General features: G+C 55.3%; 1 protein-coding gene across 5 annotated transcripts in view; it reads right to left on the bottom strand.

Moving 5' to 3' along the window:
* Window positions 1–27884, bottom strand: part of TNR (tenascin R) — a 313783-nt gene that overhangs the window by 33819 nt on the left and 252080 nt on the right. For 4 of the 5 annotated variants that reach the window (XM_036234586.1, XM_036234587.1, XM_036234589.1 and 1 more), the window contains 7 exons: window positions 26076–26635; window positions 23303–23779; window positions 17442–17705; window positions 14242–14357; window positions 11910–12060; window positions 6758–7027; window positions 1207–1392 (listed from right to left, as the gene is read on the bottom strand). In XM_036234586.1, coding sequence (XP_036090479.1) covers window positions 1207–1392; window positions 6758–7027; window positions 11910–12060; window positions 14242–14357; window positions 17442–17705; window positions 23303–23779; window positions 26076–26574 — 1963 coding nt within the window. In that variant the 5' untranslated portion in view covers window positions 26575–26635. The remainder of the gene's footprint in view (window positions 1–1206; window positions 1393–6757; window positions 7028–11909; window positions 12061–14241; window positions 14358–17441; window positions 17706–23302; window positions 23780–26075; window positions 26636–27884) is intronic. The other variant, XM_036234590.1, reaches the window with a different exon arrangement.

Raw genomic sequence — 27884 nt, 5'->3', positions numbered from 1 at the left:
AGCCCCCCCGCAGGCTCCTCTCACGTCTGACACCTCGCCGCACTTCCAGTCATCCGCCGCTTGGCGAGGTCCCCGGAGCCGCGCTGGCTGGCCCTGCATCCCCGTGAGGACAGGGAGGGGACAGGGAATGCTCCTCGGCCAAGCGCCGCGGCGACCTCGGGTATCGCCTGAGTCCACAGCACTGTCGCTGTGCCTCCGGCTCCGGCACGGCCTCCCGACCGGCGTGTCCGCGGCCCTGCCCGCCTCCCGTCCCTCCATGCCGCAGGGGCACGGAGCCGGCCAGCACTCCGGCTTGCTTAGGGCCCCTCGGCGACTCCCGCTCACACTCTGCGCAGGGCGCGTGAGGCCAGACCAGGCTCCCGCCTCATCGCTGGCTTCCTGTCATCTATGCTCCAGTCGCAGTGAGGGTTTGCAGTTCAATCCACCCAACAACCCTCCCACCCACCCACCCACCCATTGCTTTGTCTAGGAGCTGCTAAGTGCTCGATTCCGTGTGGAGCACGGGGAAGACTAACAGGGCCCAGCTTTCCCAGAGCTTTCGCTGGGGGTGGACGCCGCCCACTGACTCCACAGCACCTGTGTGCACGGGCAGCCTGAGGAGCCCTGGGCAGAGGGAGCTCAGGGTACAGGACAGACAGTCTGACCGGTCCCTGAGAAGTGACGAGCGCACCGAGAACTGAGAAGGAAGCGGACATGACTAGGGGGAGCGCCCGAGGGAACAGCATGTGCCGAGCCCTGCGGCAGGAGAGGAAAGATGCGGGAGAGGCCGGAAGCCGCACATCTGTGGGCCTGGGGCATGGGGGGCACCGGGGGGCGGGGCACGAGGGAGGGGAGGCAGGGGAAGATGGCAGGGAGCCCAGGCGGGGCCATGCGGGCCACCCCGACTGCTGGGGTTTATCCCACGAGCCGTGGCAGAGCCCAAGATGCAGGCCCGGTGGGGTGGCGTGATCAGAAACGCAAGGCGAGAGGCAGCTAGAGCAGGGGGCGCTGTGCACAGAACAGCAGTAGACAAGGGTGTGTGTGGCGGAACTCGGGAGCTCACAGCCCTGGGACTGGCACTCGGGAGCTCACAGCCCTGGGAACTGGCACTCGGGAGCTCACAGCCCTGGGACTGGCACTCGGGAGCTCACAGCCGTGGCGTCCGGCCCTGGCCGGATGACGGGAGGCAGCTGTGCGGTGGGGACCCAGGAGCCGGGGCTCACTCACCGGCGAGGGTGGCTCTGGTGGTGGGACCGACGCTCTTGGGGACCAGCAGCTCGTGGTACTGCTCCCCCGCCAGGGTGCTGTACACGACCTTGTACTCCTGGACCTCGGCTTCGCTGTTGTCCCACTCGAGGTCGAGGCTGGTGGCCGTGCGGGAGCCCACCCGCAGGTTCTTGGGGGCGTCGATCTCTAAAAAGAGTCAGACATCGCCAGCGTCACCCGGGATCACGTGCAGGTGTCATGCTTCTCTAACTAGAACGAGCTTTGTGGTGACGGCCCAATGCCTGCTGCGGACCCTCGGCCTCGCGCGTGAGTGACCCCGGAGCCGCCCCTCGGCTCGTGGTCGGCCCGATCGGCCACCACAGACTCACGGGCCGTTATTGACATGCTTCCTGTGTTTCCCATCTCCATTCATAAGTTCCGGTGGCGTTCCATGAATTTAAAGCAAACCAGCGAGTATCACGAGCTTGAGGCCGAGCAAGGGAAACCTCGGCAGGAGACAAGCAGGACGGCATCGGGGTGGCTACGGGGGGATGAGGGTCCGCAAAGCGGGCACCGCGCAGACAGACGACTGTCGGGGGCCGGCTGTGGGACCGTACGTGGTCGCCCCGGCCTTATCAGCACAGACAGCGCAGAAAGGGCTTCGGCTTAGAAAGTTCTGCGTGTGGGGGGTGATGCAGTGGAAGGAACGTGGGCCTCGGGTCGGGCTCAGTGTGCGCCCCAGTTCGGCCGCTTCGTGTGACGGGGCCCTGGGCAGGTCTTTTCACCCCACGGGGCCTTGCTGGCCACGCCGCGGAGCGGGCTCGGCCGGTTGCACAAGGGGACACATGGGGGCCGTGCACGAAGGTGCCTGGTGCCCACGCCGCGGGCGGACGTCCTGCGGTCACAGAAGCACTTCCCGGGGTGATCCCACGGCAGGCGCCCCCCACCCCCGGTCCTGGCGGCCGGCTCGCTCTCCCAGGGCCGGGCGCCCCGCTCAGGCTCATCTCGGCAGAAACGTCACAGGCAGCATGCAGAGTGCCGAGGTGCCATCATGAAAGGCCTTAGTTCACATCAAGACCAACCAGTCCTCGGTTGGTCTTGCCTCTGGGGCTTGGGTTTACCTTTGGGGCGGACCCGCCCTGGGCTGACTGTTCTAACAGGCACGCGCCCCCCATGGCGCCTGGGGGAGACGAGCAAGGCAAGCCATGACTCAGCGCACGAGAAGCTGCTTTGGCGCGAGAGGGGCTCTGCTCCGGGCCGCGAGTCGGGGGAGCCTTGTCGCAGGTTTGCGGCTCCGCGGCCTCTGTTTCTGCGCCGTGGTTCCTTGCCAAGCGTGGCCGCGGCCTCCGGGTACGGGGTGCTCTCCACGTGCTGCGTGCGTCGTTTTTGGCGGGGAGAGGGCGTTGGGCTGAGAGGCATGCGGGAGGGGGCTCTGGGCCGTGCACCCCTCCACCGCACGCGGGTGGACAGGCCGAGATGAGGGGCTGCACGCAGCTTGCAGTTTGAGGGCCCGAACGGAACTGCAGCCCAGACCTTGGGAACTATGTTTTTTTTTCCTTTAATTTTTAATTTAATTTTTTAAGAAATCGTCTTAAGGCCTGTTTCCTATGAACAGGGGACAGTATTTTCTCTGAAGGGACGAGACACTTCTAACATCAATGACCCCGTAAGAGGTCAACGCTTGGAATGAGGGTTCAGGAGCGGACGGCTTTGGGGAAGAGGGAGAGGGTTTGCTCCCCCGGGTCTTGTGGCCTGACCCCCAGGCTGGGGCAGCTGAAGATCGCCCCTGCAACATGTCACCAAGCCAGGGACAAGGCCAAGACAGAGGGCAGCTGTCTGGCGGTGGCCCCGTGGAGGGGCTTAGGCTGAGGACCACAGTAACAACCATATCTAGTCTCTAAAACGTGGAGTAGATCCAGGAATCCCCCTGCCGAAAACTCGCCTCATGCCTCCTAATGCAGACCCCCAGGCGCGGCCCGCAGGCCCGAGACCAGGCCCGGCCGCTTCCCACGCGAGACGCTGCGGCCCCGCCGGCTCCTCCACCGCTCTCCGGCCGCGCGGCCCCCTCTCTCCCCCCGCAGCACCCCGAGCTCATCCCCACCTCGGGGCCTTGGCGCCGGCTGCCGCCTTTGCCAGCGTGGTCCCCTTGGGTGCTCGCACGGCTTAGGTCACACAGGTCTTGGTTGAAACTTCGCCTCCTCGAGGCGGTGTCTCCGATGGCTCCGCCCACGGCATCCGTTTCTCGTCTCAGCAGGTCAGTCACGACGGAAATGACACTGGGTTCCTTTTCTGCTTCCTTGTCCAGCGTCCCCCACTGGAATGTAAGTCACTCGACCCCGGACCTCGCCTGTCTCGTTTATGGCGTAACCTCGGGCCTGGGACAGTAGGGGTCACGTGAAGTGACCGCATATCGCCGATTCTGCCCCAGAGCTGTCAGGGAAGGCTTTGGGGCCGTGCAGCTCTGAGGATGCCTGGACCAGGCGCTGGGGCGGCAGGTGCCCCCCAGGTCGCACCTGGGAGAGAAGCCCAGGGGGCAGTCGCTGCCGAGCAGGACCAGGTGCTGACCCTTGTTTTTGGGGCTTTCGTGCTGGTGTCCTTGGGCCGGCACCACAAAACGCCGCAGACCGGCTGGTATAAACGCAGTCGCATACTGTCGGGACGTCTGGGGTCGCGGCGTGGGGTCGAGTGCCTCCTCCCGGATGCTGTGACGGAGACGCCTCTCCCTGGCGGGTGCCGGCCACCCTGGGCACTCCTCGGCTTGCAGAAGCGTCGGCCCGTGCTGCCTGGGTCTTCACGCGGTGCTCTCCCCGTGGGCGTCTCCGGACCATGTCCAAAAAGGACACAGTCACATTGGGTCAAGGCCTGTCCTGCTGGCCTCATCTTAACCTGATCATCTGCAAAGGCCTTAGTTCACATTAAGGTCATGTACACAAGTGCCGAGGGTCAGGGCGTCCACATCCTTTGAGGGGACACAATCCAACTCAACAGCGTTCAAGTTCAAGAGAGGCCTGGGGCAGCCGAGTGAGAGCAGCAGCCCCGGGTAGGCCCAACGCCGTGGTGGCTGCGCCCGGTGCCCTGAGGGATGTGCTCACACAGAGGACCTCCCACGGGGTGACAGAGTCCAAGGACTTCCAGAAAGGAAGCCAGGGCTCGGGAGGGTCCCGAGCCGCCTCCGGGGTTCCTCGCTCGCCTCGTGCGGGTCGCTGGCCTCTGTGCCCTTCCGCCAGAGCTCTCTCCTTTTTCCGAGCAGCTCTAAGACCCAGGCAAACCGCCCGCTCGCCGCGCGGGAAGCGGATCCCTGCTTTAATTGCCTGTGCCATTAGCACACGCCTGGTGGCCGAGCCATCACCTGCAAAAGCACTTTGGCTAATTTGAATTTAAGCGGAGTTCTGAAATGACCGAGGGCTCCATCGCGAGGGTCCAGGCTCCCTCCCTCTCATCATTCGAGCTGCACCTGCCGACCCCGGGGCCTGGAGGACTCGGCTGCATCTCCCCCCCCCCCCCGCACCCCCCTCGCCCCCTCCAGCAGAGGAGAGCGGGCTGGAGGTGCGGGCTGAGGCCACGTTGAGAAGGCGGCCGCCTAACAGCTGCCAATCCGCTGGGCAGCCCGAGACGCACAAGCGCACGGCCGTGACCCGAGGCTCAGAGGGGAGCTTCCGGGGGGCGGAATGTAATTGTCTTGATCGGAATTTTCCCGGGCGACGGGCCAGTCCTGCCTCCATCTTGTCAAGTGCTCGCTTTTCACCCTGCCTCGCGAGAACTCTCTCGTCCTCTTTCCTGCCTCTTCCAAGTCCTTATCTGAGCAAAGCACAAAGACACCACTTTCCAAACAAAAACGACTTTAAATGTGAAAAGAATGCTGGACCCACGGCCCGCGGGAGACCTCGCCACCTGGGTGGGCAGTTGTGAGGCTGTGAGCCGGCTGCAGGAGGAAAGGCTGACCTTGAAGTCACCACGGAGGGGCACGGGGTGAGGTCGATTCCGTGACGGTTCAGTGACTCAGTGACGGAGAAAAGGGTAGAGGGACGGGCGGCAGTTAGCTCCCTCATTTCAAGGGCGCGCAGTCGGGCACTGGGCTGCCAGGGGGTGCATTCCGACAGGGTCCACACTTCTCTCGGGGAGGTGCCCCCTTGCTACTGTTCCCATCTTGGGGGGGGGGCCCTGCGATGCGGCTCTTGGCCTCCGTCTGTCTGACGCGGGGGAAGATGGGACTATATCAGTGGCGAGTCCTGTAGCAGGACCTGGGCCCGGCCCGTCTCCCGTCCCAGGGGAGCCGCTGCCCCCTCTGCTCGCTCCTCAGTGCTGCATGTCCGAACCTGAGCGTCCCCCAAGCTCCGCCACAGGGGGGGGGCAGCTCAGCTCCACAGGGGCTGTCAGTCCCCAAGCCCACCTGGCGCGAACACTAAGCTACTTGCTCCAGTCCGGGGAATATCTTGGCCTCCATCTGTCTTACTCCTTGCCTTATTTATTAATCGGTTTTAAACACAGGTGGAGGATAGGGGTGTCGTTTACTGAACCTCCCTGGAACCCCTCGGCTGACTTACTCCATCCGGAACAGGCTCTCAGGCCACAAGCTCAGGCAGGACACTTAAATCAGGGACAGTCCTTCTACCGTACCATCAGAAGATGCTGGTTCTTAGATCTTCCAAATACCAGCAAGTTCCTTTGATCACTGGGACGACTACAAGTTGGCAGAGATATTCCTTGACATGTGACTTCCCCAGGGCAGAGAGGCCAAGACTGAGAACCCCAGTTAGCCAGACGCGCTCTCTGATCACAGGCCCTGCGCACCCAGCGAGGGCTCGGGGCGCCTGTCTTTGAATGGCCGCTGTCCTGTGTGCCCACGCGATGGCTGGCCTGATGGGTTCCGAGAGCCTCAGGGAGCAGGTCACCGTGACGTCACCTTTCCTGACCGTGGGCGCGGCTCTCTGGCAGCCTGGGCCGGAGGGGCGGGGGTCGCGATGGCCCGGCAGGCAGCCCCGACAGGCTCCGCTCCGCCTGCCGGCATGGGAGCCGGGCCTCCGTGAGCCTTCCCGGGAGTGCCCCCAGGGGGCGCAGCGAGTCGCGGAGTCTCCGGCCAAGGTCCCCTTGCGGTCCTGCAGGTGGGGCTCCCCACATGTCCACGGGCGGCCATCGTGGCAGTGCCGTCGTCATGGATTCAGAGAATTATTACGATTTCCGGCCAAGAGCAATGACGCATCTTGAGGAAACCGCCCCTTTCCTTAACTCTCCCCAAACTGCCACTTGGGCCGGTCATCTGGATGTACAAATGTCTTCGAGATGAAGTTTTCATTTCACAAACAAGAAACCTGAGACCACGGGGAAGAGGCTTGAGTCGGGTCGCAGGTCTGGCTGGTGGCACAGGTGGGCCGGGACCCGGCCACAGGTGCGCTGTCTGCTGCGATGCAGCTTCGGCAGGAGGCCCCGGACCTCCCGGTCCCTCTACAGCGTCCGCGAGGACGGGGGTGCTCCGGCACGTGCCGTCTCGCTCCCTGAACGCCCCCGTCGCCATGACGACCCCACCGGCCGGCTCGCCCCCTCCACGTGCCCTTCTGCCCCGCCGCGGCCTCACCTGTTGTGAACTGCGTGGTCGTGGCCTTGCTCTCGTTGGTCCCGCGGACGGCGCTGACCCACACCTCGTAGCGGGAGCCGGGCCGCAGGGCCTGGACGGAGTACTGGCTCAGCGGAGGCTGCAGCCGGAAGGCCGTCCTCCCGCCTTCCCCGCCCGCCAGGCCGTACTTCAGGAGAATGAAGTCAACCCTGGCGCGGGGCGGGGTCCACTCCACGAAGGCCACGGTGTCCGAGACATCGCGCACCAGGACCTGCGTGGGCCCGTCGATCACTGCATGAGAAGGACCACGCAGAAGAGACAGTCTGAGAAGTGAGCGTTTGACATCCGCCCCCTCCCTCCCTCCTCAAGTCAGCCTGGGCCCCCAGGGAGAGGATGGGCGTTATCCCATTCTACAGAGGCGGGACCTGAGACACCCTGAGGAGAAACCTCTCGCCTGAGGACGGGGAGCGTGGCCGGGGAGCAACCGGCGCTGGAGCTCAGTTCCCCTGAGGCGCGCTGTCACCCGGCAGTGGCTTCCAGCACTGCCACGTCCCAGTGTGAGCAGGGGAGGGGTGTCGTGGCCTCGGGAGGGCCAGCGCCGCCCTGACGGCAGAGAGCGGGACCGAGAACCGAGACTGGCCTTCGGCGTGCGCCCTGCTGCCTGGCTCTTGCCCTCTCTGAGCCCCGAGGAAAGAGCTGTGACATGATCGCCCCTGCGGAGCATCCGACACCTCCGACTTGGTCGCTAAGCAGGGCGTCGCGAGCATCTGAAAGACGTGCCCACTGGGCCGCTCGGCCACCCAGCCAGCCCGGCTGCTACGACGCCACCAACACCCAGCAGACGGTTGCATGTGTGACTGAGACGCGCCTTCTGGGGAAATTCGCTCTTCGTTAAAACCTCGGTTTTGGGAGAGTCTGCTCTGTGGGCTTTTCCCACCTGCTCTTGCCTATCCCAAACCCGGAAGGACGCTGGAGTCCCACGGTCCCTCGAGGTCGCTAGTCAGCATACATCCCTCATGAGCCCTGGCCTCTGGCACTCAGCAGCCGAGGGGACACCATTGTGGGAATGGCTTTGCCCTGGAAGAGCCGGGTGGTTTCCCGGGGGGCCCACCACCCACGGTTCCGGCACCCACTTGGGGTCCTGTTGGTGGGCGTCGGGGAAGGTACGAGAATGTAGAAGGGAAACAGAGAAAGGGCTCGGTGAGGAGAAGAGCAAATGGCCTTCTCCACCCTCAGGGTACGTCTGCCTGCCCAACAGGCCCGGCTGTGAATTGCTCACTGCCTTCCAAAAGGGTAGGCCCAGCTCCCGCGTTTGCATTTATCAGGCGACGACGCCCCGCTGGCCGGAGCTGATTGATGTTAACATTCTTCAAGGATTTGGAATTGGAGCCAGAGCCTCTTGCTCTCTGGTTAGTTGGACCTGGAGCGTGAGAGCTGCTGTGGCCATTCTGCGCCCTGTACGTACACAATAGGGGCACGTGACAGGGAGGCAAAGGTGAGGCGCAGAGGGGAAGAGAGAGGAGAATGCGGGGGGCGGGGGGAGGTGAGAGAGGGGAGGGAGGCTGGGACTCCTTGCCAGGGGGCCCAGTCATGTGATTAGAACTGATCTCCAGTCCATCGATCAGTCATGCCGGCGCAATGAAGCCTCCATAAAACCCCGCAAGGACTGGGTTTGGGGAACCAGAACACTTCCACGTGTCACCCTACCCCATCCAAACTCCGTGAGGACAGAGGCTCCTCACCCTTTGTGTCTGCACATCTGGCTGTCGAATCATATCTTTCAATATCCTCGTAATGAATCAGTGATCCGGCGAGCAACCGGGTCATCTGAGTTCTGCGCGGAGCCCTAGCAAATGAATCGAACCTAAAGAGGGGACCATGGGACCCTCCCATGTGTAGCGGGTCGGCCAGAGGCACAGGTGACAATCTGGACTTGCGACTGGCACGTGACGTGGAGGGCCGTCTGGCGGGATGCGCCCGCGGCTGTGGGAGCTGATGCTCTCTCTGGGCTGCGAGTGCCCGCACTGAGTCGGATTGTAAGACATCCGGCTGGTGCTGCAGAGCATTGCTTGGTGTGGGGAACCGCGCCCCCCCGGAACTGGGTGCGGAATTTTAGGAGCGAATACACAGAGAGAGGCAGAAATGAGTGACTCTGTGCAGCTTCCAGACAGAGACAGTAATGTGGTTCCGATTTTCCGTTTCCTGGGGCCCAGATGCATTTGTGCCCTGGGGTTCCAGGAGACGCTCTGGGTCCTTGCGGTAAATTTTCTTTTTTGCTTCAGCTAGTTAGGAAAGTTTTGTTTCTTCCTTGTTACCAGGGAGTCTTGACCAAGACTGGTTTTGTAATCAGGCCTCCTCTGTCTCCAGAATGGAGAGTCTTCCTGGGGACCGTCTCAGTCAGACCTTGAGCTTCTTGAGCTTGCCGCGTTGGCCCTTTACCTGGGAACCCCGCCCTCTTTCTGGGCCGAGCCCAGTCCTGTTCTCTATTAAGCGGCTTAGGATTTTGAGTCTAGCATCAGCCCAAGTGACAATCACCAGACCACTTTGGCGCCACCTTGTTTGGGGTTCAAGTCCTGTTTTTTCATATTTGAAGTAATGACACAATTTAACAGAACACATCCAGACAGTTTCTGCATGCCATATTTAGCGGTTTTAGATAACTTGGGCCTTTTGTATTTACTTTACTTTAATAATGAAGTGGGAGAAATGGTCTCCTGGCTGCCGTATGAGCATAACGTCTGAAACATAGTAGATATTCAACAGATTGCTGTTGAGCAAATGAAATGAATGGGCGATGATTCTCTGTATTCATGAGCGAGCAGGGGAAGAAGCATTCCAATGAACTGGAACTGCTTGGGGAAAAAAAAAAAAAAAGATGTCACAGAAACTCAAATGACCGCGTCAGGCTTTTGTCCTTCAACCGTTTAAATGCCCAAACCCCAGTCTCAGTGGACAGCCCGCATTGCCATGTGTGTAGCCTGGAGAACTCCCGCTGCAGGAGGCCTTGTAATTTGCATTCCCTAAATGACCTGCCTGGAGGGGCCGGTCTGAAAGCCTGATGAGGACGCAGAGCTCCGCAGGAGGGGGTTGGTGTAGGTCAGACCTTAGCAGAAGGAAATAATTAAACAACCGTTTGTCTAAAAACAGCGGACAGGGCTGGGAGCCAACCGTCTTCTCTGCAGCCACTGTTGGATCCTGCTCTTGGGTTGGCCACTAAGTTGAGATGTTTCGTTACAGACAAGGGGGTACCAGCTTGCTTTCAAAGGGGGCCCTCATTTCAAAACAAACGCAAGCCCTACTCAGAAAGTAAACTGGAATAAACATTCTTCTTCCCGTTTCTTCATGACTCTGTTTACAGTGCCAAAACATTAGACTGGGATATTTCTCCTAATTGGAAAAAATTCTGCTTAGCTTTACCACAGATCAGGAACTTCGAATTTTCATCTCAAGGAACTTCCAGACCAAAAATTACTGCAAATTCTGTAAAAATGTGGTTTGAGCAGGAGACCAAGGCAGGTCTGGACTCTCTTCTCTAAGTGCCAGTGATACTTCAGGAGCAAAATACCCGATCAATGGCCGAAATGTCCTCCTCTGCCCGCTTTTGAAATGTCTCGTCCTTCTGGCCTTCTGTCTTCCGCTGGTGCATCCTTCGTGTCAAGTCGCAGGAGTGACCTGGGGACGCTTAAACATTTCGGATCAGAGGAGGAGAGTCCACCCCTGTTTTGAAATACCAGCTCTTGCGGTTCCGGATCGCCTCGGGGGTCAGAGCTGTGGAACTCTGGCCCCTGGCGTCTGGGGAGGTTCCGAAGGGCGCGTTTTGGTTTTGTGGCTATGAAGTCTTTTCTAAAACAGATTTCGATTAGGACGCTGGGTTTAAATCCTCTTTTGGGGGGAGGGATGATACTCTTTTTTTAAAAAAAGAACGGAATCTTAGATGACTATATAAAATATAAAACAGATAAAAATGGAGCTGCCTTGATTGCAGGCTGTGACGGGCACGGGAATGGGGGTCACTAGAGGCCTGATGTCCACTTCCCTTTGCCTTCGGGCACTGCTGCCACGGAGCGTAACCCAAAGCCACGACCGTTTTCAACCAATGCTTTCTCGACCGAGCACGAGCCTCGGCACCTGATGCTGTTTCGTTTGGATCCGACGAGCAAAGTGTGAACCACGGATCCAAAGACGTCTCGTTACAGAGTGTTGTGGTTCTCTTTTCTGGCCAGCTCGGCCTTCGTCCTGGACTCATGGCTGGCTTTCTTGGGCGTCGGTTTCTGTTTATGAAAAATAAAGCTGTGCCAAAAGTTGCTTAACCTTCAAGGCTCGGTTCTCCCATCCGTGAGGACCAAAGTGATACCAGATGCTATTTATAACTTTTGAAAAATTCTTGGTCAGAGCGCACACATATGCATTGTAATTGCTAATTTACAGCGTTGGAGTCGAACAGCCTCTGTTACCCCAGGAAACAATAAGACAAAATATGACCCATTTAAAGAATTAAAGCTAGAAACGCAATGTTCTGGCATGAGATGAACTGTGGGCATGAAATAATAATCAACTCAGGTCATCACCTTGAGCAGTGACCCAACCCATACTTACTGGTTTTGAACAGCCAGTTTCCTATGCTCTCACTTCGAAGTGTGTTCTGTGAGCGTATGTGTGTGTGTGTGTGTGTGCGCGCGCGCGCGTGTGCATGTCAGGTATCGAGCACTCACTCTTAGCAACACAATGCTAATCACTTCCATTTTATCTGATTTAATCTTTATCTCAATCCAATGAGAAGGGCATTATTGTTCATCACTGTAAAGTGAATTAAGGCTTGGGAAGGGTTGGATGATTTTATCCAAACCTCACAGTAGGTAAGAGTGAGTCAGCTCTTGCTGGTCCCAAAGCTTAAGATATGAGTGACTGACAAATGAGGCCTCTTGATGAGTGAGGTCAAAAGAAATATACTGGAAATCTTAATGAAGAATTTTCCCCATAGGATTCTCTCCCTGATTATTGGGCTTAAGGAGAAGCAATGAGGGAGGAGTTCGGCTGAGCGTCTGGTAGAGAAGCTGCATCTCCAGGTGCTGAAATTGTTCCTAGCTCTGGAGAAATCCTAGCACCCCTGTCTCTCTGCTTCTCGTGAGTGGCCTGCTGGCTAGCCCCGGGGCTCAAGGCTGGAGGCACTCACCGGTGGAGACGCTGGCCGAGGTCGGGGGGCTCCGGGCCGGCTCTTTTAGGGCCACCACGTTGACAGTGTATTCCTCCCCTGGCTTTAGTCCTGTCTGGTTGAAGGAGGTAACATCACTGGGGAGCTGGGCGATGACCCCTCCTTCATTGTTCTGGAGGGCGAGGGGAGGGAGGAACAGAGAAAGCAAAAGAGAAAATCACCGGGAGAGAAAGGTGTTCCGCTGTTTGCGAACTGCGAATTAAACATGGGACTGTTCCTGTTCCCTCCATGCTGACGGCCGAGTGTCTGGGGCCAGGGACAACTCCCATCAGGCTCAGGAAGAAGGCCGCCGCTCTCTGAGGGTTTGGCAAATGGAGAAAACCAATTTTCAAGAACATTTCTTTGGCCTCTCCTGAGTCTATTGAGTTTTCCAATAAAAATTAGGCATCAGGTGATATAAACGGGCTCTTGCCAAAGATGAAATGTTTGCTGGTTATGGTTAATATCCGTCAGGTTTTTTGGCATTTATCATGATGAGCGTGTCCTTGGCCATTTAGAAGAGGGGTGTGTGTGTGTGTGTGTAAACATCTCCATGTATACGCATAATATTTTCCGAACTAAGACATTCCGTATTTTTCAGTCGAACCAGAGCTATTGCTCTGTTACGTCTGGAGTTTCTCACAGGGTTACACTGGGCGCACATTTGTCAATGTCTTATTCCCCTTTTACCCAGATGAGTTAGAAGTCAGCGACACAACCAACCACGGAGCGCAAAGAAGGGAAAAAGGAAACAGAACAAAACATAATACGAAGGAGAGAGGAGAGAGACAAATCGGTGAACGGGAAAAATGAGAAAGATCGATGTGGTGTTGTCGGGTCCCAGATTCATTACCTACCTACCTACCTGTCTGTCTGTCTGTCTGTCTGTCTGTCTATTTTTGTACATTTCCTATGAGTGTCCTTGGAAATGGAGGAGCCAAGAGGACTCTGTGTGGCACTGCCCTTCTCTCTTACTCTTTGGCGTGCCCTACGCGAAATTCAGAGCCGTACTCTTACAAACCAGTGTGACGAATGCCCCACAGCGGCCTCCACCTGCAGATCACACAGTTATTCCATGAGGCCATGCGCGGGACCTCGGCACACTCGTGTTCTTCACGTGCTGGATGTCCGACAGGCAAACCTGGCCTTGTTTTTCCTGCCTGAGCAGCAGAGTGACATTATTCTCTCCGCATTATTATCGACCCACTTGTCTGCTGTATTTTATTGGGCATTTTAACACAAATAAGACATATAATACAGTATTTCTATAGCACGTCTATTTAGATGTATTTACGTGGCCAGGACATGGCCAGTGGGACGTCCTGATTTAGTAGGCGGAGCCTGGAGAAGAAAGTGGACACCCAGGTTGTTGATTGAAGCCTGCCGCCAGCTAGCTGTCTGACGTCATTTAAGTGTGCTGAGTCTTAGTCTCTATAAACTACAGGAACCGGATGTAAAATGAAGGGTCATACTCTGTGAACTTGAGAGTCCTCGGGAGTTCCAACAGTCCATGCCTCTACGAGTGGTAAAATCACAGTCTTGTTAGCAAAAAATGTGTCATGTATCATTAAGTGTGATGAATGACTGAAGAAATGCTCTGTGATAGTGAACGATGAAGACAGAGAGAAGGAGCGTGAGTAAATGTTACACCCTCGTGAGTGATGTAGTTAGGGAGGACATGAGTAGGGTCAACAAATCCTGGAAAACCAGAACTAGTCGGGCACCTGAGGCCACCCGGAAATATAGGTTTTAGGACTAATACTACTTTAAAGAACAGAAAGCAATGTCAGGATACTTTTAAACTCAAAGGTCGGTAATGTGCTTTGTTTGTACAAAAAATTCCTCAATTAATAGGTTAGGAAAGGTGTTTCAGCGTTACCCTTCTACCTTTTGAGACTGAAAGGCAGGCTGACCTTCGGTGCATCTGTCTGCAGAACGAAGCCGTGGGCTGACCGTGGGGCCGGGTCAGTCTGGCAACTCTTATGTCCTAAAGAGAAGCCCCAGCTTTGTGAAGGTCTTGTTCACAGACTTGCTAAAAGTCACAGCTTGCTACACCCCAGAGCTTTCTGAGCAGGGAGCTGGGGCTGGTGGCTGCTTCCCACATCCTCCAGTCATCTAAGGCTAGCATGCTCGTCTCGGGGAGCTCACCACACTCTTGTGAAAGAAACGTTCCATAGCCTAGACACCCACAGAATGGCCCTTTGTGCCCTCGACGGTGTAGAGAGAGACACTGGATAGCACCTTCCTAGCTGCCCCTGATTCCTTGCTGAATATTCCGAATAAGGCTGTTTAGCAGCCTGACAGGTGGCATCACCTTTGGGATGAAGCTGATCTCCCAGCCGTCGAAGGAGAAGGAGAAGGGCTCCCACTGAACCTCCACGGTGGTCTCCGTGATGGTCTTGAACCGCAGGCCTCGAGGCGTAGAGAGATCTGGAACACAGCAGAGGCAGGTGACCGCGTCATGGCTGTCCTTGGCAGGGACAGACAGCATCATCCCCTGGGCTGTTGGCTGGGTGCTCTCCCTCCATGCCGGGGGTGTGCTGGGCGGGTCCCAGGCACAGGGTCGGCCCCCTTGAGTGTGACCCAGACGCAAAATGTTGGTGGTACACATGCGTAAACTTAACAAAACACAATCTAGAAATGCTATTCTATGCTTTCCGTTACATAATGCGTTAATGTTAAAACGCAAAAGTCACACTTGCCTTACTAATGCGGAAAATCTTGGCGTTTAACGTAATGCCTTTTTCCGAAAACCTGAATGCTCTTTTTGGAGGCTTTAAGAATTCTGAGAGGCGACATAATGGCTTGCATGGGTGTCCCCATTTCAAACTCAGGAAAAGGGAGGCACAAGCCCACTTCGGAATAAAGACTGGGGTGCTTTTCTGGGTCCTCTGGTGTGCAGCGAGAGCGCTGTGTTTAGCTCAAACCACCGAGTCTCGGATGACCTGGGATCTCCGTTTCACGTTCGCGGCAAAGCAGAGGCACGCCCAGGGGACGAGGGCGGATCCCGGGATCCCTGCTCGCGTTCGGAACCTCCTTTCCTCTGGTTGTTCCTTTTTACCGCTCTCTTTTTCCCCGCACTCACCTTCTCCTCCCTTATTTTGTTATTTCCTTCCTCTCTTAATCTCCCTCTTTTTCTCCACACACACACGCACACGCACACACACACACGCACACGTACATGCTCACTCGCAGGCGTAGTGAGGTGGAGGTATGTGCGCAGATCACCAGCCCTGAAACGCGCCCGAGTGGCTTTCCTCAGCTCTGCGGGGAGCCTGCGCCCGTTTGAGCTTTGCGTCTCACGAGACGCCGCCCCCCCCCCCCCGCCCCCCGGAACACAGACAGACAGTCCCCCTTCCCGCGTGGACGCTCCCTCGTGCTTCCCGGCTGAAAGGCAGGGCTGGTTCGCAGCCCACTTGAAGGCGTGACGGGCGAGTTTACATGACTCTGTCCTTGTCACCTGGGAGCGTGCCCGAGGGGATGTCCCGAATTGGCATAAGACAGGACACAGGACGTGGAAACCTGCACGCGGACAGAGAGAGGACGCCTGGGAGCCGGGCCGGGCGCTCGCCGCGGGGGCTCCGCCCGGACCACGCTGGGGAAAGCCGCAGACGGCGACCCCCCCCACCCCCGCCATCGCTGCAGGTATTTCAAACTAGTTCTCAGGCCCCAGAGGAATTAAAAAAAAAAAAAAAAAAGGTCAAATGTAAACAGAGATAATTATAGGCACATTAACAGAGTCAGCGTTTGTAGGAAGAATCCGACATGATAACGGGGTATTTGTCACCTGGAAAGTCGACTTTTTGAACCCCGTTCTCTCTTTCTGCCCCTATCCTTGCATCTTTCGAAGCTCTGTCCAAGTCCCGGGGCCTCTGTGAAGCCCCCAAGCCAACTCTTCCTACCCTGACTTCCCCCTTTCCTGAATTTTCATGGCATTTGTCACTCGGATATTATTTTGTCATCTGAGACCTACGTAAAGCGAGCTCCGTATCTGGTGGTCAGTCCCACTTACCGACCCGGGAGGCTCATGTTTCACGGCCCCTTCTCCTCCCAGTTCCTTGCTACTTACTAAAAATCTCTGTGTGATCGAATTAAAAATAACTATTTGGTTTTCGTGCTCCGTTCCTAGTACACAGCTCCCAAGACCCTTGGACTCTCTGGAGGAATGAGTATCTTTTGTATGATTGTGAAATGAGTGGTGCCTGGGCCCCTTCATCGTCTCCAGAACCACCGAGCTGTGATTGGCGGTTGTGCCCAGAGAGGTTCTGGCAGCTCTGCGCTCCTCCCCCACACCTCGCCCCGGGCATCTCTCCCATCTGGCCGTCCCTGAGTTGCATCCTCTAAAACGAGCCTGTCATAGTAGACAGGGCACTTTCCCGAGTTCTGTGAGTTGTTCGAATGAATCATCGAATCTAAGGAAGGACTGTGGGAACCCCTTGAATTTAGGGCCAATGGGGTCAGAAGGACTGGTGAGCCTTGGGACGTGTGACTGGCACCTAAAGGGGAGGCAGCCTTGTGAGACTGAGCCCAGGCCTGTGGGATCTGACGCTGTCTCCCGGGAGAGAGTGTCAGAGGTGAACTGAATTATAGGACGCCCGGCTGGTGTCCCGGAGGTGGAGAAGAGGTGCTGGGAAAGATGATGTAAGAATTCAGAAGTGTATAAAGAAAAAAACAACGAAAAACAAACAAATGAAAAAAACAGTGCCTTCCTAGTCTATGCCTTAATATAGTTGATGTTACTAGCTGGCAGACAATCTTTTAAAATTTCTCTATGCTTAAACAAACATACAATATTTCAATATAGACGTATTGGAGTTTTCCCCTGTTTCAAGTAAAAGAGAAAACATCCGTTTCTTACAGAGAGCGGGGTTAGCTCTCTCTCTGTCTCTGGCTCGGTCTCTCTTTCTCTCTTTCTCCCCATTGGCTTTTTCTAAACTACGTTCTAGAGCCTCAACTTTTATAGCCAAAGTGGACTATCGAGATTTTTTTGCTAAACAAAAGACTACCAAGAAAGTACACCACCTCTATTTGAGGAGAAGTGGGTATTGTCAGTTGTGGTTTTACATGAGTTTTTTTTTTTTTCCCTCACTCTGCTCTACACTTACCATCTGTAACGTACCATTTAGCACTTTTGTATTATACGTCCTATTTCATTTCTCCTGCTTTTGAATCTCAAACTAGATTTAAAGCCTGTAGAATTCTTATACTTTTCTTGACTTCTAATCAGAGGCTAGCTTGTAACAAGTCCGAATTCGATGATTAAAGCACGTTTTGTCCTTTGGTTCTATAATTAACAGGAGCTGACTGAACTTGGAAACTGTCTTCATCGAAAGCGCCTTTTTACTGGCGTCCCTTCCTGACTAGGTCACGTCAGAAGCTCGTCCCCTCAAGAGCCGTGATTCTATTGCAGGCATCCCCGAAGAATTAAGAAAAGACCTTCCGTCCTATCACGAATGCCCATGATCTCATGTAGGAGAAAAGGAAAATGGAGCAGGACGGGGGAATGGTACGTACGGGTGGCCACCTTGGCAGTGATGGGAAGGCTGAGGATGTTGCTAATGACAGCGTAGACGCTGATGGTGTAGGTGAGACCTGGCTCCAGCTCCGTGATGGTGACACCACGCCAATCTCCAGGCACCCGCTGCTGGAGCTGGAGGCCCCCCGGGGCCGTCGGCTGGTAAGAGATCACATATTCTGTCACTGCCATCGGCCCGTCCCATTCCAGCTCAATGGACCTGTCGCTGACACCAGCCACTCGCAAGTCCTCGGGAGGGGCAGCTACCGGGAGGCAACACACAGACAGCATGAGCTCAGGGGACCGCCTTCTGCGTCCCGATGCAAACTCCCTTCCTCACGTCTCGCCCCGTGTGCCCTGCCTGCATGTTCTGCCCGGCTCGGTGGCCGTGGGCGGGTTGCAACTCCCCTTGCGGACGGGTTCTCTCTCTCTGCTTAGCTCCCCCGTCTCCCCAGGGCTGGGAGTCAGTGAAAGTGAAAGTTCACTGTCAAGTGTTCAGGAACGTTGCAAGACAGTTGTTAAAGACAGCCATTATGAAAGATTAAGTTTTATAAGCATACGATTTGGTAAATCCTATTAAAAACAAAGGTGGTAAATACTCGAAACTCATCACTTTATTTATGCCCTTAAGATAACTTGTATGTGCTGTGTGTCTCTGGTGGAAATGCTAACATAACTGTGTTCTACTGCGTAGCTATGGCCAACCCGGGTACCTTTAGTGACATCATGTCGGTTGTTTGCAATTGGCCACAGAGGGAGTATTCACATCACGGAAACTGGCAAACATTACAAAGCAGGACTTTATTTTTTTTCCCTCGGGGAGCTAGCTGTTAGGTATTTGGCAGCATACCCCTGGGCGGCATTTTGGGAAGTTGAATAAGTTATTGTCACAAGATTAACCTGGGAACCAAGATTTGATTTTGCGAATAGAAATAAAGGTTTCTTCTTGGTTATCGTGTAAACTATGAGAAGCCAAAACAATGAGTCCTGGAGAGCATGGACTGCTCGAGACATTCAATAATCCTTTTTTTTTTTTTTTTTTTTTTTATCATTTTCTCTGGTAAAAAGGGACTGTTTAAGTTTTGAAAGAAATGTAACTCGTGCTAAATTAATTTTTATTAGCCTTGATCTTGGGGATAATGATAAAGAAGCATTCTTGAGGGCTTTGCTTTTCTCCCTTATTCGACTTTTCAAATGCTATTCAAAGAATCACCAAAGATTAAACCTCACTGAAATAGCCTTTCATGTATGGCTCTCTTGGGAAGTGAAGATTCACCAGAAGTGTGGTATTAAATAATTGAACCTTTAAGACCAATTAGGAGACTAACTCCAGTGTGCCTGTAATGGGGCCTGCCCATAGAGGAAATCAAAGGGTGGGCCAATATTTCAATAGTCCTAATTAACTTACAAATTTACATGTAGTGGAGGCTTCGGCGAGTTTAAGAGTTGTCTTTAGTTTCGAATTTCTCCTGTGAGAATGTTCGCTTTCTCCTTTATGAGAGCGTGGGACTGAGCCAGCTGCCGTGGCTGCACGGGACCAGCGAGCGGAGGGTGCCCGAGCTCTCCGCTGTGCCCACGCGGGCCCCTCAGCTCCTCGGCAGCAGCGGGAATGGGGAGCCTGGACTCACAGGGAGGAATTTGGGGCCATATATTTGCAATATTGGGCATTTGCTTTGATTGCTTGTGCCCCACACCGTTCGTTGGGTGGAACGGTCTAGATGGCCGGGCTTCTTCCACTGACTGGAGAGAGCGCACGTTGGCCCAAAGAAAAAAACCAAAAACTTTGTTTCTTCCAATTTATAAAACTAAATGAATGTAAATAAAATGTAAATAAATGTTCAAATGATTATTTTAAGATTATATAATTTCTAATCCTGACATTATTAAAACTTTGAATGCACCAAGAATTTGGGAATGGCCTGTAGAAATGCATGCAGGATAGAACCTAACAGCATTTTGCATGATTGTAGTGTTTATTATGAGCCAGGCACAATGCGAAACACTCTGACATGGGCTGCCTCGGTTCATCCTCTTGCCAACACTGTGGGATCGGTGTGATCACTACCCCTGTTTCAGAGATGAGGAAGCTGGTTTACACAGTCAGCGAACACAGCTGCTCGGGTTCGAACGCGGGAGGAATGAGTCTAGAACCGCTTATCCAGTAAATATCTCCACTTCACATTTGCATAGCATGTCACGGTCCACCAGACACGTTTGGACTCAGCATCTAACCAGAATTTTAAAAAATCCATCGATAGCAGCCCTGTGAGGCAGACAGGGTAGACGTAATGATCCCAATTTACAGATGGAGAAATGGAGACTCAGGTTAAGGGACTTGCTGAAAGTCAGGGAATTGGGTCACGGCAGAACTGAGCCTCAAGCCCAGATCTTCTCCATTGAGTGTTCTTCCTCTCAGAGGCCGTAGCCGGGTTAGGGACGTGCTTTCTATCACGTGCTCACGGCCCTCACAAGGAAACAGGTTCCAGACTATTTCAGCCTCTCTGTCAGGCGGTGAATTCCAGACCGGTGCTTATCCTAGAGGTGAGAAACTTCTTTTCAGAAAAGTCCTCTAGGTCTGCTGCCACTGTGTCGTTCATGGCAGAGGTACTCTTGAGAGTGGCGGCTCACGGAAGTGGCCATCACATTGTCACTTGCCCTGTAACTTAGCAGCAGCTGTGTACATTGGGTGGCAGTAATCCTTGTAAAATAAAAGGATATCGGACTGTAAAGCAAACCGCAGAAGAGCCATATGCCTTGATTCAGTGAACATTGGGTGGGTGCACAGTAATTTTAGCCTTACTTTCTGGGGTACCCACTTCAAAACTTGGGGAAGAGGAGGTAGTTAAAAAGGAATAAACGGTGGCTTGAGAATTGGAGTTACTTATCTTCCAAACTGCCATGCTGTTTTCTCTGCAGATCTGCATGACTTTTGCACATATGGGGTGAGAACTGTCAGGATTCGTTCCATGAAGAGTCTCGCTCCGAGCAGCGGGAGATGTCAGGCGTCAGAGGCCGGGCAGGCCGCGGTGCTGGCAGAGGCGGCGGCCGGCGGTGGCGGAGCCCCACAGGTCTGACTCAGGTCCAGCGAGCGGCTGTCTGCATCGTTTCAAGCCCCAGCTCTGGTGGCTCTTTTATCCTGGTGACTCATTGGGAGTTTCACCCCGCCCACTGGCCCGTTCCTGCTCCAACCTCCCTCCCCAGGGGCAGGTGAGGACGAACGGTTTAATGTGCTTTTCTCCTCACCTCCAACATCTAATTTTTCTTAAATCATTGAACGGTGCTTGGTTTTCATATCAAAAGACTATCGCTTTGTGTACGTGACTTTAAAATTTTTTATTTTCCAATTCTGCTCTACTTAGCATCCCAGAGAGGATTAAAGAGTGCTGGAAGTTGGTAGGAGACCAGAGTTCTCATCTTTGCTCTGCCATTAATTAATTAGCTGTCTGGCTGTGGAAAAACCTTTCTGTGTCTCTGGACGGCTGCCTTTTCGATTTGTGAAATGTGAAGCCCAGAGTAGCTTTTTCCTACAGGCTGTTTTACGTGCCCGTATTCATGAATTTTGGGTTCTATTGTCTTGATATGGCCAGAGATCAGAGGCAGCAAGGTTGAGAGCTCATCCCACGGCACACTGTCAGCAAAGATCAAGGCCGGGGTCAGATGTGGTGGCCTCGGCAACACCATCGAATTGCCTCCAGGCTCTAGCAGCCCTCAGAATGACACCCACCCGGTGGGTGGCTTTGTCCACGGCTTTGCCAGTGAGGAAAGGAGGGCCTATGAGCAGGTGTATTTTGCGGCTCTCCTGGCTTCCGCCGTCCTCGCTCTCTTCCCTCCTTCCTGTTGGCGAGGGCAGCGGGAACGCTGGAGTGTGTGCCCCCGGCCAGCGGTGTCCAACCGCGGACAAACGGCCCCCTCTCCTGCTGCGTTTACACAAAGAGCAGGCAAAGTAGCACTTTAGATAATGACCCAGATACCTGTCTGGAGAGACCCACGGCATTCGGTTCACAAGGCAGGCGTGGAGAGCGACACCTCCTGCAATGAGTGGCGGCTCCGGCGTTGCTATAGAAACGGATGGGGATTATGTAACCGTCCTCCCTCACATGCTCTGGGAACCCGTGAAGTAATGCATCTGGGCTTCCAGGAGTCTTCCTTACAAAGCACGGGGGGACGTGTTAGAGGCGACACATATCCACGGTGCGGCCTCCGCCCAGTCGTTGTCCTGCTAACGGCTGGCGAGGCTTCCCTGAGTGACCAGGAGGGTTTATCTCCAGTTCGGTCTGGACTTCAGACTAGATTAAGATTCTGTCTGCAAAGATTCTGCTGAAGGAGAGCAGGGTCAAGAACATCACGGGTATGCACAGCCCAACGACGACCCATTCTGTTCGGAAGCGCGTGGACTGCAGAGCAGCCACACACGGCAGTGGCCCTAACTGCCGCCTCGCACCCGTGGGCCTCGGGGAGCCTGTCCTGAGAGTGGGAGCCAGGACAATGCTTCCGCCTCGCCTCCCGCAGCAACTACCTGGCGACTTCAGATTCGGAAACATCGAGGTTTAACTTCCACTTGAACTTTCCTTTGGAACAATTGGTGTAGCGACGAAACATATTTTTAGAAAGATTTTTCAACGCAGCAAACAAAATTAGGAGGCCAGACGAAATAATCGAATATGAGAAAAAAATGAAAGAGCAGGAGAATGCTTTTCCGAAGAAGGGCGTTGTTGTTTGTTTGTGGGTTTTGTCGTCATTGTGGTGGTGGTGGTGGTGGTGGTTGTCGCCATTGATTTTTTGAAAGAATTAAAACTGAAGTCACAGGTGCAGGGACCCTGTCTGACTGGTCTGAGACACAGGTACGAATCCTGGGTGAAGGAGACCGAAAGGCCTCCCAGGATGTCTCCCGTAGACGATGCCAGAAGGCTGATCGGAAAATTCCTAGAATCAGCCCGTCAGCAGGTTTTAAAATGTTGTTGTTGTTGTTGTTGTTGTTATTTTTTATTTTAAATCTTCCCCACGGGCACTCCGAGCCCACTGTTACAGACCGAGCTATAAATGGAGAGGATCAAGGTCAATTCCTTAATCTGTACTGCTTACAACACACACAAAAGTATCGTCAAGAGTCACACTGATTTAGTCAGAAGAGGATGGGCCTTAACAGTGAGATGATGAAAATAATCGGATTTTAAGCCCAAAAAAACCCAAAAAACAGCTCAGTTCCACCGGCATGTTTCCCACTGCTGGGTCGAGACCTTCCTTTTAGGGCATCGTCTGTGGCGTCCGTGGTGTAGACGGCACATGGAGTTGGTTCCAGGGTGCCGTACGGCGTCTGGACCAAAGCAAGTCACAGGCTTCTAATCTTCCGCACGGAGTATTATCATCGCGTGCACTGTTGCTTGACGCCTCAGTGCTCTGCTCCTGGGTACGTTTAATCCCTTGCCTGCAAACACTTCTGTCCATGTGGATGGCAGATGACTTCGTAAATCAATGACACCTTTCGATACGTAAGCTCCAAGAAAGCCAGGGCCCCTGGTTAGCCTGTTTATCACGGACCGAACACCATCTTACACAGCAGTATGGTAAACAGACGTCTCCCGGGACAGGGGGACAAGGCGGGACTCTTCGAGGCCCTGTGAGGTAGGGAGTGGCCTTGCCTAAAGCAGTCTCATGGAATGCTGTCACCATTGCCAGTCTCAGGGGTCAGAGCCAAGCCTTAGCCTGAACCTGACCTTTGCTGGTTTCCACCCTTTGCCCCTTTACATCTGTCTGCCAATTGTGATCAACTCAGGAAACCAGCTCTCTTGGAAAGCCAAGGAGCACAACCCAACCGGGAATTACGCCCCCTAACACGCCCCTTCCTTCCCCCGCCGCCTACCTGCCGAGCAGTCGGGGCCCCGGAAGCCCTCCTCGCAGACGCAGAGCCCCTCCCGGCAGTGGCCTCGGCCGCTGCAGGCGTTGGCGCACCGCCGCCGGCCGCAGTCCTCGCCCCCGTAGCCCTCCTGGCACAAGCAGGTGCCGTTGGCGCAGCTGCCCTTCCCCGAGCAGTCTCCGGGGCACCTCAGCTCGCTGCAGTCCTCGCCCGCGTAGGGCTCCTCGCAGACGCAGCCCCCGTCCACGCACAGCCCCCGGGCGCTGCAGTCCGCCGGGCACCGCGGTGCGGAGCAGTCGTCTCCGCTGTACTCGCTGTCGCAGACACACTGGCCGTCCACGCACACGCCCCGGCTGGAGCAGCCCAAGGGGCAGTAGGGCTCTGAGCAGTTCTTCCCAAACCAGCCTTCGTTGCAGATGCAGCCACAGGACTCGAGGCTAAAGTTGCCGTGGCCGCTGCAGTGAGGGATATAGTCCAGCTGTCCTAGAACGGTCAAGGAGAAGGTCAAAGGGCAGCAGTGGCACCTCCTGTAAAGGGCGCGCGGGGAGGGGTGGGCAGAGACCTCGCCTCTCTCTCTGATCAGGTTTATGTTGCTGAGAGTTCAGCGGAACCCGCACAATCAATTTTATAAATATTTCCCCTCGGACGTGTTATCCGGGCTTAGCACAGTGCTGGGCAAGGATGAGTGACGTCTGGCCCCTTGTCCGTCCAGAGCCCCCCCTTTAGTGTGTCTCGGCTTGGGCTCCCTCGGGGGGGACCTTCGATGAGGATTCAGGTGAAAGTGACTCATTAGAAAGTGCCCCAGGAGAAGCTGGCTGGGGAGAGGAGACCGGGGAGGGGAGGAGCCCACGCCGAGCTGCATCGGCACACAGAGCCCCAGAGAGGGTCGATCTTCCAGGATGCCCTCTGGTCGCAGGGCAGGTCACCCCTCACGGTGGGTTAAGACTGCTCCTGGGGCGGTGGTGCTGTGAACGCTTGGGCTCTTTCTCTCTCCAGGCAAGGAGGTCCCCATAGCACGAGGCCGCCCCTGACGAGATGCGTGGGTGTCGTGGGGACCGAGGGGGACCTGGGGGGTTGGGGGCTGGGCACTGGGCCAGGCCGTACAGACCCATCCTTAGCGCTTGCCGCGTGCGACCTTTCTAGGATTCCGTGCATGTCTCTGACCACGCTGTGAGTACAGTGGTTCATTTATCCGGCTGCTGTGAATCACACAAACTTACTAAACGGACGCAAACCCGGTCTGCTTGACATCCTCTGCGCTTAGCCTTGGGGATGTGAAGTCCAGCACATGGAATTCTGTTTAATTCTGTCGCCTCACTCAGCCCCTGTGACCTACCTGAAAGGGTACTACATGGCACTGCCTGAAATAGCTCTTGCTTGTGTACTTTTCCAATATATGGCTGGCAAAAAGCCACCCATCGGAGTCACTCAGCTTCCTGGGCAGCAAAGGGCCGGTGTCCATGACACCTATGACTTTCCTGTATTCCCGTCTCCATGGAAAAGGTGAGCTGGCCTGACAGCTGTCACCGAGGAGCAGGACACCGAACAACAGGACTTGCTTCTCTTCTTCGGGTTGTTTACGGATAGTTTGGTTTATCGATAGTTTGGTTTATCGATAGTTTGGTTATGGAGAGGACAAAGAGCTGAGAAACCCCGCGAAATAGTTCGCTGTTCAAAGACTGCCCTTCCCCCGGCTGTGTCTCAGGATGGACATGCCCGACAGCCCTCTGGACCTGTGGGCCACCCAGGCCCTTTAAAATGTCATTCCGGCTACCTCTTGCTTTCATCTCTGCGAAAGCCTGAAGATGCCGAACTCTGTAGAAGTAAAAGCCTGAACCCCAGATCGTAAGACAAATTCCTCTTCTCCTTAGAGAATGAATGGGATGAGTCTAGGGCAGCTTTTGAGGGAGGAAGGTGGGCACACGGGGTCAGACACAATCTCCGCTCATGGGGCGTCAGCTGGTAACGGTTATTGCTTATATGGGGCTCGCTAGAAGCCAGAGTTTCAGCTGAATAGATGCTTTTATATTTAACAACTCCTTGTCATTTTAGCCTTATCGCCTTTTGTCACAGGGAAAGGAAGGGGCACTTGTGAGACTCGCTTACGTCACAAGCTGGTAAGTGGCGGAGCCAGGATTTGAACTCAGGGAGTCCGGCTCTGAAGATGTAAAGACTCCTCCCAGAGGGGCACACACAGTAATTCATTAGCGTGACCAGCCAGGGGGCGGCGGGTGAGGCTAGAGGTCCCCCTCCTGGACACTCGGCCTTTGGGGGGAGGGTGGGATAACTGTGAATGCGTGCGGATGTGAGCGGGTGTGCGGGGGGGGGGGAGGGGGGCAACATCTCCATGTTGCTGGAGAGGCCTGGGACAGGTCCTCGGAGACCTCGATGGCTGTCCTTTACTCAGACGGGAGAAAGGCTGCGACCGAGTGAACACGGCACCTGCCTTCTCTAGTCCCTCGGGTTAACACGGATAGATATCAATTCAACAGCGTGTGAAAACCGAGGACGAATGAAGACAGACATCAAACTCCCTGCTCGCCGCAGACGCGGCTGTGCTGGACCCATGTACCGTTACCTGACTCGTCCCCCCGGAATCAGGTTAATGTACTTCAGACTGGCTGAGCGAGCTGCGCCAGTCCCCGGGGAAGGACCTCGGGCGCGTTATGATCTCAGAGAGCTTGTTTCTCTGCGGGAAGGGGGAAGGGCGGCCCTGCCCGGCTCCGCATCCGCCCGCCCCGCCCCCTCCGCCCCGCACAGCTCCCCTCCCCCGCCCTACCTGTGGCTGCGCTTTCTTGGCAGCAGTTGCCATTGCACTGGTCCCGCAGCACCGACACCTCCCTCTCGAGCATCTCGATCCGGCTCAGCAGCTCCTGCAGCACCTGGGCCGAGCCGGCACACGGGCAGGCCTTTTTGGGGAGGTTGATCCTGTGGGTGAAGGTGACCTGGGCCTCCTGGTCGGAGGTCTGGCCCAGGTACTCTGCCGGCGCCTCGTCCGCTGCACTCACCTCCTGCTCGGCCGAGGCCTCCAGCCCCGAGGAGCAGAGGCTGTCCAGGGGCACGTTGATGTGGTACACGTGGTTGAAGACCACGGGCGGCTCTTTGTCGGAGGCGTTGTAGCTGGCGATGCCGCCCTCCTCCTCCGCCGCCTGCCTCTGGACCCCGTCGGTGGGGACCTCCAGCTGACACTCTGCCGGCCGGAGCATGGAGCCCAGAAGGATCAGGTTGACGCCAATGAGCATGTTCTTGAGGACCACGGTTTCCCCGTCCGCCCCCATCCTCTCAGCGGGACTCCAGGTTCAAGACCGGCGGGCAGCACGGGGCATGGACGTGTGGGATCTGCAAGAGAAATCAGGAAGGACATGACCTCTGAGACCCGCGCCTGGGTGTTTCACGGCGCACAGTCCTGCAAAGCACGACAGGCAGCTAAAGATTTCCAAAGGGGAGCTTGGGAAGGGACAGTGACTACCAGGGTCCTAAAAGCCCGGAGCTTTGTCCCCTAGAGGGATGGATCCCTGAAATGGACGCTGCTTCTGCAGAAGGACATTCTGATTTCCCAAGGACTTATCCGGCATGCAGGAGTCTGGCCCCCCACGGTGGGCAAGTGGTTCCAGCAAAGAGGCCCTGCGAGGAGGTTGGGCGGCCAGGCCTCGGTGGAGGGGCTGTTCCTCCAAGGAGAACTCGGAGCTTCCTTCCACTTGGGGTAGGAATTGGACGAAGGGTGTCGTGGAGCCTTCGGCCCACCCTCGTATTTCCCCCGAAAGTTTTCCTACTGGACAGGGCCCTGGCAGCCACTTCAAACAGCTGATTAACGTCCCTAAGCTGGTCTCTTCAATACAAGTTGACTCTGGAATAACCAACCAGATAGCTAATGTAGTTCCAGGTAATGGTGGCTGTTAATAATCCTTGGGGACATTTGTGATAGTCTGGGACAGTGTGAGCTGAACTTTCTTTTAATCTCCTCATTAGTGTAGTCTCAGTGCTTTGCGGTCACAGGGGTCCTTTCTTCCGAGGTCCTATTTAACGTGCTAAAATAACAGATTAGCTTCTCTGCTGGTTATCCAGTCACCAAGAACCACAGAGAACAATACATTTACTATACTGCAGAATCAGTCTTACAGAAATTGTATTTCCTTTTCTCCGCGTCAAGGAGAAAAGAGGCTGACGACGAACTTTGGTTCCGAAGGCGGTGTTCGCGCTATGAGAAGATTAAGGACTAAGGGACGGGGCGAGAGGAACTCTGAGCCTGAGGAGGAGGCCGCAGAGGAAGCAAACGCGCAGAATGTGTGCCGCGTGCGGAGGGCACTGTGCCCCTCGCACGTGCTCCTACTCGAGCCTCGGAGCGACCGCACGGCGCAGGGTGACGAGCGTTCCCATCTCATAAAGGAGGAGATTCTGCCTGGCGAGGTAAAGCACTGAACGCTAATGTCAAGCTCTGGGCTGGAGTCGACTGCCTGGGTTCAAACCCGGCTCCTTTGCCTTCCAGCTGTGAGGAGATCATTGAGTTTCTCCCTCTAGAAGGCGAGGATAATCGTGGTGCCCACCTCATGAAACTGCAGTGATGACTGTGCCATTGCACACTGCCCAG

This window comes from Rousettus aegyptiacus, unplaced genomic scaffold, assembly GCF_014176215.1.
Source record: "Rousettus aegyptiacus isolate mRouAeg1 unplaced genomic scaffold, mRouAeg1.p scaffold_m13_p_17, whole genome shotgun sequence".
NCBI lineage: Eukaryota > Metazoa > Chordata > Mammalia > Chiroptera > Pteropodidae > Rousettus > Rousettus aegyptiacus.
Note: the sequence above shows the minus strand (reverse complement) of the source record. Positions and strands in the feature narration are given on the sequence as shown.